General features: G+C 42.2%; 1 protein-coding gene across 1 annotated transcript in view; it reads left to right on the top strand.

Annotated features, from left to right (window-relative positions):
- The window catches only part of EBF2 (EBF transcription factor 2), a 286143-nt gene extending 271946 nt beyond the window's left edge, over positions 1 to 14197 (top strand). Inside the window, exon 16 of the mRNA XM_063139242.1 lies at positions 14114 to 14197. Coding sequence (XP_062995312.1) covers positions 14114 to 14145 — 32 coding nt within the window. The 3' untranslated portion in view covers positions 14146 to 14197. The remainder of the gene's footprint in view (positions 1 to 14113) is intronic.
- Positions 14198 to 14710: the final 513 nt, after the last annotated feature.

Here is a 14710-nt window from a genome sequence, read left to right as displayed (position 1 = left end):
AATTTTGCACCCCATTTTCATGTTGCAGATTTGGGTGGGGGAACACAAGCAATGCTCGGATTCTCTGAACATCATCTCACCGCTTGTCTTGTCCTCGATTCCTGTCCGCATTTGCGATCGCTGCATGAACTGGAACATCACAAAAACTGAGCAGCGATTGAACGTGAAACTTTCCTCCATGGACCAAACCAGGACTCATTCAGTCTGCAGTGGAAATCTGCACAAAATCAAACTGGGAAGTTGCACCAATCAAATTGAGTTCATCCGAATGAAGCTGCAACCCTGTGCCCACTTACCCAGGTGTAAGCCCCATTGAACTCAATGGGGGATACTTCTGAGTAGACATGCATAGGATCACACTGTTAGTGTTGCGTTGGAACCTCCACAAAAAACTAAGAACTCTTGCAAATCTCAATGAGTCAGATCCGACTGTAGAAGTAGCTAAATCAAACGTGACACTGGTAGTCACCTAAGCTATTATCCCTTTGAAGTCGAAGTCCAGCACCCACTGACATAGAATGGATGGGATTGATTATCTTTCAGCCCACCACAGAGCAAAGTATGTGATTTTGTTATAGGGAGATGGAATGGTTTGGGTGCCTTCCTGCCTGGCCACAGTGGAGAGACTCTATGAAGAGGAATTATTCCGGGACTTAAGCAAGGCAATGAGCTTCAGTACTAATAATACTGAAGGGAATAAAATATAAATAAAAGACCCCAGACAGGGGTCCAAAGTGTATGAGAAATCTCTTCCGAGCCCATCAGGGGTTTGTTTAAACAGTAATTATTTTCTAGACACGTGACATTTTAGCATAGATAGATAGAGACAAAACACACCCACACAATATTTAAAATTAACTTCCAGAAATACTATCCTCTATCTCTCTTTTTCCAGTTCCCTGAGTCTTTCTAATTTAGTTTGTATTAATCTGGAGCTAAATCTAGAACACAACCATAGGGATGTGTGACTCAGCTCGCTGAAGTTCTCCAAATTCCATCCTGAAGCTTGTTCCGACTCAAGTCCATATCAGATTGCGAGGTATTTGTGTGTGTGTGTGTGTTTTCACTTGAAAACCTATGTGCATTTTCAGGCGAGTTTTTCCAGATGGATGCACCAGTTGTGCACAGCTTGGAAATGTACACATTCTTCTCCCTTTGATTAAAAAAATGTATGCAAAAATATGCATTTTTATGCACTTTCCTCCCATGTAGCCATGCTATCAAATGTGAATGTTTCTCGGTCTACAAATTGCATTGCCAGCTCAGAAAGATATGGACTTTGACCACAAATTGCATACAACTCTGTGTTGTGGTCCGGAAGATGTGAACTGGGTAAAACCTCATCAAAACCCAATGGAAACAAGCAGTGGGACTGGGCTGTTACCTTCAAGCCCTCCCTGCAGGATTCTCAGAGGCATCTAACTGGCCAGTGTGGTAATCCTCTGAGGCTTTAGATGTTCTTATAGTCTGCATTTTACTTGTGAGCTCTTATTGCCTATCCCTGATAAAGAGCATGCTGTTTGAAAGCTTGCAATGTTTTCCAGCAACTGGTTACGATCCCAGGTTGCTCTATGGTTCTCATTAAGGTTACACAAGGGAGGAAACCCACATGATTCTTGGCTTCCAGAATGGTGTTGGGAAAGACACGCGGATACCCTCAGATAACCCGCCTTGTGCCATGTGTTCCTGGTTCCCACTCCCTGTGTGCCATCTGCTATACATTCCTGTGCTGTAGCCAGACGTCGTAGGCAGGGAGAAAGCAGCGGGCCTGACAACACCCCCACCTTGTCTGCTCCCCCAAATTGATAGCAGGTGTCCTGATCAGAAAAAGCCCGGCGTTTATTTTGTGTTGGACGTCAAGGCTGCTTAAAAACAGTGCGGACAAGATGTAATGTGACGTGACGCAACGCGAAGTGATGAGTACCCCGGTGTCTAATCATCTCATCGCAGATGTAAGGCAGCAAATTGGAAACTGCTGGAGCAGCATGGAGAAACGGCTGCCTACCTTTGCCTTTGGCACATCGGAATGGGGGAAATGGCTGCCTCTACTTCCATGTCCGGGACATGAATGCCGATGCTTCTGCAGCCAAAACAGTACCACCCACAGACGAAAGGCTCAGGAGTGCAAAAACTCTTTAGCGAAAAATCTCTAGGGGGACATAAGCAGATTAATGTAGACTTGAGCATGCACAGTGGCAGAGAATATTGACTGTGGGGGATGGGGAGGAATGGAATGGAGTAATTTGGAGGAGGGCATGGCTGGCAAGAATCAGGAACTGGACCGTTCCACACTGTAGTCTTTCGTGGCGGGTCCCACTTGAATACTCTGAGAGCCATTCTACAAAGCAGCATCTACACATACAGCAGAATGAGGCATGAACAACATTCTTATGTCATAGAATGGACTGCACTACTTTAGCTTTCAGATGGGGTAGAATCACTTTTTTGAATGTCCCCTTGTAAATAAAAAAACAGAACATAGGATTGACCTAGGACTTTTTTCCCCTTTGCTGTGCTTGCATTCTTCATGCAAGGAGTTTTTTTTTTTTTTTAGGTGTAGTCTGAAGTGATACAGCCTCTGTGAAACCAGGACTCTACCACCTCATTCTGCTACATGTGTAGACCAGGTCTAGTGTCCTGGGTTAGATTGAAGTGCTACCATTCTGATCTGTACCACTTCTGTCTGTAAGTGAGCGGTTACATTGTCAAATGATGGAGGCCTAATCTACACCAAGCAGGATATTGCACTATGAAAGTGGTATATAAAAGGCAGGAGCTATACCAAGCAGGATAAAGCACCATGAAAGTGGTATATGCACTTCAATACCACTATAAAGCAGTAGTGTGGCTCCTACCTTTTATATACCACTTTCATACTGCTTTCATAGTGCAATAACCTTCTTGGTGTAGATTAAGCCAGAGTCTTTTGTACTACCTGCAGGGATCTTTACATTTTTAGATTGGAAGTATTCATATGGCCCTTCTAACTTGCTGTCCAAAGTGGTATAGTCCAGAAGCCTATGCGGCAGAGTCTTGCTATTTACTGTTTTACTCTGTACAGCACCATGTACATTGATGGTGCTATATAAATAAATAAATAAATAAATAAATAAATAAATAATAATAATAATAATAATAATAATTCTACCACCAGTCAACCACCTAATTCTGCATTATCATCATCATCATCATCATCATCATCATCATCTCATAGAGTGGGAGTAAAATGGGGGTAGAAATGGAAATGCAGTAAGGGAAGAGTTGTGGGCTAGGTCCAAGGTATGGGTTGAAGAACTGAGCAAAGAATGAGATCTCAAAAAGAATGAAGAGAAGAAAAATCACACAATGGAAAATTCAGACAGAGTCTAGGTGAAGACTTGAATCCTCTAGCAGAAGGGTTGTCACATTCTAACACAGCCTTCCTCCAACCTGTTCCCTTCTAGATGTTTTGGACTGCAACACCTAGCATTTGTGATCATAGAATCATAGAATCATAGAATAGCAGAGTTGGAAGGGGCCTACAAGGCCATCTAGTCCAACCCCCTGCTCAATTCAAGAATCCACCCTAAAGCATCTCTGACAGATGGTTGTCCAGCTGCCTCTTGAAGGCCTCTAGTGTGGGAGAGCCCACAACCTCCCTAGGTAACTGATTCCACCGTCGCACTGCTCTAACAGTCAGGACGTTTTTCCTGATGTCCAGCCGGAATCTGGCTTCCTTTAACTTGAGCCTGTTATTCCGTGTCCTGCACTCTGGGAGGATCGAGAAGAGATCCTGGCCCTCTTCTGTGTGACAACCTTTTAGGTATTTGAAGAGTGCTATCATGTCTCCCCTCAATCTTCTCTTCTCCAGGCTAAACATGCCCAGTTCTTTCAGTCTCTCTTCATAGGGCTTTGTTTCTAGACCTCTGATCATCCTGATTGCCCTCTTCTGAACATGCTCCAGCTTGTCTGCGTCCTTCTTGAATTGTGGAGCCCAGAACTGGATGCAATACTCTAGATGAAGCCTAACCAGGGCCGAATAGAGAGGAACCAGTACCTCACGTGATTTGGAAGCTATACTTCTATTAATGCAGACCAAAATAGCATTTGCCTTTCTTGCAGCCATATCGCACTGTTGGCTCATATTCAGCTTGTGATCTACAACAATTCCAAGATCTTTCTCGTTTGTAGTATTGCTGAGCCAAGTGTCCCCCATCTTGTAACTGTGCATTTGGTTTCTATTCCCTAAATGTAGAACTTGGCATTTATCCCTATTAAATTTCATTCTGTTGTTTTCAGCCCAGCACTCTAGCCTATCAAGATCACTTTGAAGTTTGTTTCTGTCTTCCAGGGTATTAGCTATCCCACCCAATTTGGTGTCATCTGCAAATTTGATCAGCGTTCCCTGCACCTCCTCGTCCAAATCATTAATAAAAATGTTGAAGAGCACTGGGCCCAGGACTGAGCCCTGCGGCAACCCACTCGTTGCCTCTCCCCAGTTTGAGAAGGTTCCATTGATAAGTACTCTTTGAGTCCGATTCTGTAGCCAACTGTGAATCCACCTAATAGTTGTTCCATCTAGCCCACTTTTAGCTAGTTTGTTAATCAGAATGTCATGTGGTACTTTGTCAAAAGCTTTGCTGAAGTCAAGATATATGATGTCCACAGCATTCCCACAGTCCACAAGGGAGGTTATCCTATCAAAAAATGAGATCAAATTAGTCTGACAGGATTTGTTCCTGACAAATCCATGTGGGCTTCTAGTAATCACTGCATTGATTTCAAGGTGTTTACAGATTGACTTCTTTATAATCTGCTCCAGAATTTTCCCAGGGATGGATGTCAGACTGACTGGTCTGTAGTTCCCAGGTTCCTCCTTTTTGCCCTTTTTGAAGATAGGGACAACGTTAGCCCTCCTCCAGTCGTCCGGCACCTCACCCGTCTTCCATGATTTTGCAAAGATATTAGACAAAGGTTCTGAGAGTTCTTCTGCTAGCTCCTTCATTACTCTAGGATGCAGTTCATCGGGCCCTGGAGATTTAAGCTCATTCAAGGAAATTAGGTGTTCTTTGACCATTTGTTTATCAATCTCAAACTGCAATCCTGCCCCCTCAACTTCTGCTTCACTTTTTCCAGGGGGGGTCATAGACCCGCTTTTGGGAGAAGACCGAGGCAAAGTAGGAATTGAGCACTTCAGCCTTTTCTTTGTCGTCTGTTATCAATTTGCCATCCTCATTAAGCAGTTGAACCACCATTTCTTTCCTCTGTCTTTTACTACTTACGTATCTGAAGAAAGCCTTTTTATTGCTTTTAGCATCCCTCGCTAATCTCAGCTCATTCACAGCTTTAGCCTTCCTGACGCCATTTTGGCACTTCTGCGCCACTTGTCTGTACTCTTCTTTTGTAGCCTGGCCTTCCTTCCACTTCCTATATGTATCCCTTTTTGTTTTCAGGTCATCTCTAAGCTTTTTGTGGAGCCACATTGGTTTCCACTGTTGTCTTCTGTCTTTTCTCCTTGTTGGAATTGTTTGTAACTGTGCCTTTAAAATTTCCTTTTCTAAATACTCCCACCCATCCTGCACTCCTTTTCTCATTAGGCTCCCTTGCCACGGGACCTTACTTATTATAGTTCTGAGTTTATTAAAATCAGCTTTCCTGAAATTCAGAGTATGTGTATGGCTACGCTCAATCTTTGGGCTGGGACTGAACTGAGCTACAGTCCAGAACACCTGAGGGTGGGTTGCAGTTTGCCAACCTCTGCTCTAGAGCTTGGATTTTTTTTAAATAAAAAATCTGAATTAAGTTGATGATATTCTGAAGACATTAGGCTTTTCAAGACATGGTCCAAACCCTCTGGAGGGCATCAGCTTGGCAAATACTGTTCTAATGCATCTGTAGACCACAACTTAGTTTCACACTGAAGTCATACTTAGAGAGGAGCCATTAAAATCAATGGGGCAAGGTAGTCATGATCAAGTTGAAATCCAATCCATTGTTAATTTTTGCATACAACCCAATATTCTTGTGCCAACACCAACTGGAGCAAATAATATATAAATAATATTAGAAAGCATCTCACCTCTTGAGTCAAAGTGTAAGTCATGCACAGAGACAAATAAAAAACCCGCACAACATGCGAGACTACTATAACAGTGTGAATAATTTTTAAAAAGTTAAGATTCATACCAACAATACACATTTATTTGTGTAGCAAAAGCCATTACAAAGAAACAGGACACATAGAAACTCAAGTAAAATACACATCAGTTTAAAATAATGTTAAAACCCCATTGTAATGGGTTCATCCCATACTGAGAACTTACATAGATATCTTGCTGAGAATTCATACAGCTTACAAAAAGTCTCCAGGTATACAAAGGCCTCCCCCCAAGAGAGAGAGAGAGAGAGAGAGAGAATGAATTAGCAAGGCTTTGGTATGATCATACATATAGCACATCTTTCTGTCCAATTTCCATATCTGGTTGTATTTTTTTTCAGTCTGCATGAAAAACTGTATGTATTTCCCCCCAAAATATATGCATTTTTGTATGCAACCGGGGGTGGGGGTGGGCATTTTCCCTTTTATGTTGCCCAGCAATGCAAAAGGAAGTTCTATGTCCAATCTTATGGCTATCATGTGACCTGCAGAGCTTAATTTGAATGTCTGCAGCCCCCACCCCCACCCACTTATTTATTTATTTATTTATTTATTACATTTTTATACCACCCAATAGCCGAAGCTCTCTGGGCGGTCCCACTTCATCTTGGGACTCTGGACATATACATACCGTGACTTCACCATCAAGTCAGGAGGAGTTCCCCCCCTCCCCAATCCTCACCCCCACCCCTGGGAACCTGCTTTTTGAACATCTGGCCTGATGAAGAAAGTTTCCACTTTATTTGTTCATTTAGCGATCTTTCAGTTGGCCAAATAAAGGTATTGCACTAATATGGGTTTTACAACACACAAGACTCTAATACATCAGTGAAAAGTACTTTAAAGAATTCATGCTCGTCCCATACTGATAAATAATCTCACTTTTAAAAAGCCTCTAAGTTCTTTTAAAAACAATCTTCCTTTTGATAAATGAACAAATTCAGTCAATTTTGCCAGTGTTTTCTGCATCCAGTCATTCAATGACAGAGGGCCAGGACTTTCTTCTCCTTATAATGTAACTATCACTTCCTACCTTGCTTGCAGTGATGGTGCATGGGAGGTAGCTGAATGTACTACCCTGCTGCTCCCACTGCATGAAAGTCAGAAAGATAGAAGGGATGCTGCCCTGATCAGCAGGCACTTGGCAGCTGTACAAGCAGGGAAATCACATCTGGATAGTGCAGGCTCCACACCTCTAAATAAAATTATTTTGAGCCTGAGTGCTCCTACCTTTTACAATACCAGCAGGAGGTGAAAACTGATGAAAAACCTCCAGGCTCAAGCTGGAGAAGCCCCTTGTCAGTTTCGCCTCTGTACTGAGTCCTGGGGGTTGAAACTGACAAGAGGCTTTTCCCTGACTTGGACTTGATGCCTTGTGAAATTGGCAGAGTCTCAAGGTATATTCTGAAGAAATCCCATGTCAGATGCTACTCAGTTTCAGCTTCTGTTGATTAAGTCTCTCTCTCTCTCTCTCTCTCTCTCTCTCTCTCTCTCTCACACACACACACACACACACACACACACTTCAGGCTTGTGGGATCTACTTCATTTTTTATTGGAACCCTGAGGTCTTCCAAACAGAGCCAAGTGCAAGATAATGGCTTGGAAAGACTAAGAATTAAAGAGTAGGGTGCCTCTGAGCACATAGCCCAGAAATTTATTTTCAGCAACAGAACTAAGTTTCAGTTATAGAACTAAGCTTTCCGTGAATGACCGGCCACAGTTTTACCAGTACTGGGGGTTTATCAGAACTTTGTTCTTTTTAAAATTATATTTTTTAAAAAAATATGGTGGGCTTTTTAAAAATTCTTTTATCCTATTTGGTCTTCACCACTATGAAATCTTTTGATAGGGAGTGGTATATAAATATTGTAATCTCATATATATATATATATATATATATATATATATATATATATACACACACACACACACACACACATATTCATTCTCTGAGGCGATGCATGGCAATGCATTTGTACACTGGAGCTTCTGAGCTATAAGAAGAACTTTGTATGCTGGAGGTTCTGAGCTGTGAGAAGAACTTTGTGTTGCTAAGCAATAGCTAATAGAGCTGGCATTGAAACAAATCATTGCCAAACAAGTGGGGGAAGCAGGGGGAGTGTCTGAAAGGGAGCGGGGGGAGTGGATGGGAATGGGGAGTCCAATGGGCTCCCTGTAGGCCTTGCGGCTTGCCAGCACACACAGAGGCTTTAGGTAAGTCCTGCGGGTTGGCAGGTGAGCAGGGCAGGCAGTGTTTAAGAGTGAGTAGGGGAGTGGGGAAGCAGCTGGGAGGGAGCAGAGAAGAGGCTGGGCAGCTACTGAGCAATAAAGTACTAGTGCGCAGGTGGTCTGCTAGTAAATAAGTAAAACAAAAACTAATTGCAACTCACTTTCTCTGCATTGTGCATAATGAGTTTAGAGCTGAGCTATTGTTGCTTTTTAAAATAGTCTGCAAAGGATGACACTCTCAGCTTCAGACTACTTTCAAGGGGATGCATAGTGGAGGCATCTATGTCTTGGTGGTTGTGCATAAATGTGTTGGAGGCTGCAGCTTACAGTGATCTCAATCAAAAGGCAAGGCCTTTGCAAAGAGGAAGCAAACATTCAAGACGTGATGGTGTTTGTAATGAGAGAAATTTGAGAGCCTCTAGGCATTGAGCGGCACATGTCCAGAGCGGTTGTGTATCTCGTTACCAAACTGAGGCTGCTTTTTCAACAAGTTACCAGAGTATCCCTCCGAGGCCATCTCAGAAGAAGCTAATGGAGGCGAGGAGTAGTTACATGCCACAACATTTTTCTCCTTAAATATGTGTGCCTGATTTTTTTAGAGGTTCTGAGCCCAAATCTCGCCTTTTATCATTACTGAGTTCAGATCTTGTGAGATGTGATTGCTTGCAGCAGTGGCTTGCCATATACGGGTCACAGTGAATGTTCAAAATGTTGAGTGAAGTTGACAGTCCTCGTCATATTTTGTGAATGCCCTAAAATGCAGAGATATGTCAGTGAGTGCTGTCAGTGACCTAAATGTGACTGTTGAGCATCCATTGGTATATGTGAGAAAGGGGAGGGAAGGGGGAAGAGGGAAGCACATCACAGAATTGAGCTGTGAATACCACTGTTCACACATGGATATTAGCATTCACCAAGTGCGGATCACCCTTGCAAGACAGGTTTTCTAAAGCAATTATAAGCAAGAAACAAAACTCCCATCCAGAGATTGGATCCAGATGTAAGCTGTATCAACTGTAGTGGTGGAAGTGGACTTCAACACCCCCTCATTCCTAAGGGAGCCCCTCCAACCCCCTGCTGAATGGGATGAGCTGTGCTATGGGGGGATCCCCCAAAATCAGGCCACGGAACGTCCGCAAGTAGAGATCCTGGATCTAACCCAACAAGTTATCAGAATATATAATAATCTGACCGTGGTTAAAGGCAGTTACACAATATCTGCATATTTAGCATTTGCTTTGTATAGACCAACTGTCCGGATTTCCCTGGATTTGTCCTGGTTTTTGTTCCATCCTGGGTGTCGGGGGATTTTATGTAATTTTCTCTAATGTGCTGGAATGACACGCTTTCCCCTTTAAGACCATCTTTATTTATTTATTTATTTATTTATTTATTACATTTCTATACCGCCCAATAGCCGGAGCTCTCTGGGCGGTTCACAAAAATTAAAACCATTCATAGTATAAAACAGTATAAAATGGCAGGGGGGGAAAATGACATGCTTTCTGGAGGCATGTAATCCCCCCCCCCCGCTCCAATTGCAGCCTTAAAGGGGAAAGCATGTAATTACCAGACATTATAGAAAAGGCCCCGATTGGAGCAGGGAGGGGGCAGGAATGACATGCTTTCCCGTCCTCTGCCCCAATTGGGGCTTTTAAGGTGGTGGGAGCATGATGCACTTCCCAGATGTCCTGGAAAGCCACTTCTCTGCTTCCCCTCACGGGATGTCCTCTTTTTTGGTTTCCCAAATATGGTCGCCCTAGAACCATTTTGTTCCTCCTAGGCCCAGTGTCAGTTCCCAGCATTGTCAAGAGCACTCGCATGGCAGACCACTGTAAAACAGCAGCCATTTTGTACTTTTTACAATGGCTCAGAGCTCCGTGACATTATGGAATCTTGATAAATCTAAAATCGTGGGCATGTCTCAGACACCCACTGCAGATCTGGGCACTGCTACTGCCTGACTGCACTGCCAGTAAGCCTGATAGAAGGGCACTGATGTGTGTGGGGGGGAGCAGATGTCAGGAGACCCACGTCATAACATTTTACCAGACTCCCCCATTGAACCTGGGCTCAGCCCCAATTTGTCATAGAGTAGGCCACGGCAATTTCATATGTTCCTATCTCCCATCCAAAGTAGACTGTTCCATGTTGCTGCATGGTAAGATCAGCCTTACTCTTATACCCCCCCCCATTTGCAACTAGAAAAGAAATGAAAAGTCCCTTAACTTGCAAGGTGTTTATTAGTATTGTTAACAATACATGCCTAAGGTGTGTGTGTGTCATCCTAGCATCTGGATGACTTTGTGACAAGTTTAATCAAGCGCTTCATCTGATAATGGCTGTCTTTTGAAGTTAATGCAATGCAGCACATCTCTAATTCTTTCTTCCATTTCTCTCCAATAAAATAAAAGAGTGAGAGCAAAGGAAGAGAATCCCTGCGGGATAATCACTGCAGTTCCTCTATTCCCCACTCATCATGGAATGTCTTGTCCTGCATTGAACCACCTTTATTGAAAAGTTACATCGATTCAATATATAGTAATACAGGCAAAAATAATTACAGCTTTGCGAGCAGTGTAAGACCTTAATCCAAAGCTCACAAACATTCAATAAAAAGTAGTGTAGACTGGGAAATAGGCTTTTGACAGCACAACCCCAAAGGGGGAGCTAGGAAAGGAGCATCCACCAGCCAGTGAGAACAAAAGGTAGGCTATAAAGTGCAATTAAGTCGCCTCCTTCTATGCCAACAGACAGGCCATTGGGCTTTTAGAAAGAAGAAGAAAAGAAATCCATTAATATTCCTAGATTGATGTCTCCATCTTAGACTATGTATGGTGAAAGCAGAAATCATCTTACCAGGAAAAAGTCAGTTCTGTTTGACCTAAAAGAAGAGGAAGAAGGAAGAAATCAGTGTGTAACGACTGCAGCAGTAGAGACTGGTGATTCCAATTTCGGTGGATCCATTCTGGGTTCTGTAAATCCATTCTGGGTTTCAGTCAAGAACCATCTACAACTCTAAAGGAACTATCCAAGGTGCTGAATCCATTTGGGGCTAGGGTTCAGCAGCTTGAATAGTTATTTTAGTAGGGATGTGCTCCGCTTCTAATCGGACCGGCGAATTAGAAGCGGAGTGGGGGGCTTCGCCTGCCCTTAAGGCGGAGGCGAAGAGGATTGGGGGGCCGGCAGAGCGTGGCGAAGAGGATCGAGGTGAAGGCGGATCCTTCGCCTTGATCCGGAGCTCTGCCGGAAAGGTAAGTGGGGTTTACCGGGCCCTGCCACTGTCGCCCATGCGGCGACAGCGGCAGGGCCCGGCAACACCCCCCCCGCCCTCCTCTCCCTTACCTGCCTCCGTCCGCGGTCTTTCGGCGTCTTCAATTGAGCCCGCGGTTCAACCAGCGGCCCAGACTTCCTGGTTGAACCGCGGGCTCAATTGAAGACACAGACGGACTGCAGACGGAGGCAGGTAAGGCCCCCCTCCCCCTTGGTCCCTTACCGGGCTCTGCTGCCGTCGCCGCATGGGCGGCGATGGCGGCAGGGCCTGGTAAACCTCCCGCCCTCCTCTCCCGGCCTTACCTGGTGCCACTCCCCTCCACTGCGGAGCTCCGATTCGGCAGCCGGAGCTCCGCGGCGAAGAGGAGCGGAGTATGGGCGGAGCGGCGCGGAGCAGAGTGGGCTGATCCGAAATTTTTGGATCGGCCCACGGGGCGGAGCGGGGGGTCCGTGCACACCCCTATATTTTAGAGTTCTGGATGGTTCTGATTGAAACCCAGAATGGATTCCCAGTCCCTCTAAAATTGGAGCCACCAGCCTCCACTGGATTGTGGCTTTAGCAGTCCACCATTGATTTCCTAAAAAACCCCAAAACAAGCACCTTAATTTATGTTTTTAGCCTGTGATGTTATATGTTATTATAAAAATATTATTATTATTATTATTATTATTATTATTATTATTGATAATGGTATTTATTTATTTATTTATTTATTACATTTTTATACCGCCCAATAGCCGAAGCTCTCTGGGTGGTTCACAAAAATTAAAACCATGAAGAGCATAAAAACAACCAACAATCTAAAAACACAAATACAAAATGCAATATAAAAAGCACAACCAGGATAAAACCACACAGCAAAAATTGGTATAGGTTAAAATATAGAATTAAAACAGCAAAGTTTAAATTTCAGTTAAATTAAGTGTTAAAATACTGAGAAAACAAAATTTTATTGTTATTGAAGTTATATGTTATTATAAAATTAGAGTCATATGTTCAGATTAGCAGCCCTAGATGAGCTGAAGTTTCTGAACTGTCTTCAATGACAGTCTTAAAAAGAGAGTCAGTACAGCAATCTAACCTGAAAGTTACTAGGACATGAATGACTGATGCCAGATCCTTCTTGGGATGTATGAGAAGTTTGCTTTTGATCCGGATTCATGTTCCGAATTGACTCAATCTGTGGTGAAAGATGTGATTTACAGACCTAAACCAATGCAAGTGGCAGCACGTGTACATTTGAAAAATGTGCATGAAAAAGAATGCATACTGTTGAAAAAGGTGCACAAATACACTTTGATCAAGGGGAGAAGAATGCATACATTTCAAAAATGTTCCAGTTGATGCATGCATTTTGAAAAATTAACACAGAAAGATACATGGAACTTCATGCAAAACCCCCAAAACAAACAAAGCTCATAATCTGGTATGGACTTGAGTGAGAACAAGTTTCGAGATGGACACTGGAAAAGTTCAGCAAGCTTGAGTAGTTCTGATTCGCACATCCCTAGGTACAGCTTCGTCTGCTCTATTTATATATTTTCCCGCTCAAAAGTGAGTTTATTAAAGCCCAATGGCATTGCAGAAATATATATTTTCTTCTTCGGGGCAATCAGAGAGAGAGAGAGAGAGCCTTCTCAGTGGCATCCTGTGATATTCCTTTTTTATTTTTTGGGGAGGGGGCGGATAATAATTTTATTTATTTTTCCAGTATATATACATATAAACAAATGTTCATAAATAAATACATGTTCATTATACAGTAACCTTTTTTTACCACCCAAAGTTATAAGCATAATTACTTTTCATTTCAGGTTTCATCTTTTATCCCTTTTATCCTGTTCCCTCTCACCCGCCTGGCACATTTCTCATAAATTGTCCCATTTCTTTTTCTGCGATGTTACATCACTTCTGTTTATCTCTTCCTTTATTATTTTTATAGTTATTTTCTAACATTACTTCTTTTCAGGAGTCCCAGAGCATCCTATAGGCCTCTGCCAGAGTTGTTCTGTTCATTTCTTTCTTCACATGTTCTACATATTTTTGCATATCTCTCTTAAAGTTATCTTTTTGTTTTATTCCTCTTTGTAATTGTAATTTCTCTGTCAATTTTTCACTAATTGCTATTTCCCAATGTGAATTTGTACAAAAATTGTGGAGAATGGTGTTTAATGAGATAAAAGAAATTTTAGGAATGAAGATTGGAGAGACACCTATAGAGGCACTGTTATCATTATATGCACTTTTATGTTAAGTATGATTATGTTAACAGATTAAGCTAAAATATATGTTATTAAGGTTATTCAACATTTATGTATTATGTATTCTTTTACGTATTATTTTTTTCTTTATTGTATTGATGTATAAGTATTAAATAAAAAAAACTTTTTAAAAAATTGCTATTTCCCAAATTTATATGTATTTCTATTTACAAGGCACTGAATTTTAATCTTGTTCATTTTCATTTACAGCTATGACTGGTCTTGTTGTACCTCCAATGTAAAAGAAGAGGAGAAATTGCTGAAGCTCCCTCCCCGTCCCCTTTTTCTTTTCTTTTTTACAGCACAAAACTACTTATTGTTACGGAGCACTAAAATGGAGAAAAAAAATAGCACTACAAGCTCTATTGTTGGGGGAATCCATGTGCAGAAAGAAAAGGAACATTTTTTTATGGACTGGACATTCTTAGAGGTTGTCCTCATTTGTTCCAGGTTTCATTCACACTTACATCAACCCCAAGAACATTAAAAAGAAGGAATTGTCCAAGATCCAGATGTACACTGTTTGTGGGGTTGAACCCGGAGAACAAGGCTTTTCTTATGGACAAAAAAACCCTTCATAACATTTGTAAAATATTAAAAGGAGGAACAAATTGGCCAACCGTTCAAGCTTGATATTTTCGATACTCTTTGTTTTACTTTGTAGGAAAAAAAACGTTGAAGTTTCTATTTTGTATGGAGCATTTCAGATACCAATTTAGTTTATGCAGAAAAAAAAATCACAAAACAGGGTACCAGCATGGAAGACTTTCTTATAAAACTGATACGAATGGTGGAACGTGGATGTAT

The sequence above is a fragment of the Elgaria multicarinata genome, chromosome 12 (genome assembly GCF_023053635.1).
Source record: "Elgaria multicarinata webbii isolate HBS135686 ecotype San Diego chromosome 12, rElgMul1.1.pri, whole genome shotgun sequence".
NCBI classification, from domain to species: domain Eukaryota; kingdom Metazoa; phylum Chordata; class Lepidosauria; order Squamata; family Anguidae; genus Elgaria; species Elgaria multicarinata.
Note: the sequence above shows the minus strand (reverse complement) of the source record. Positions and strands in the feature narration are given on the sequence as shown.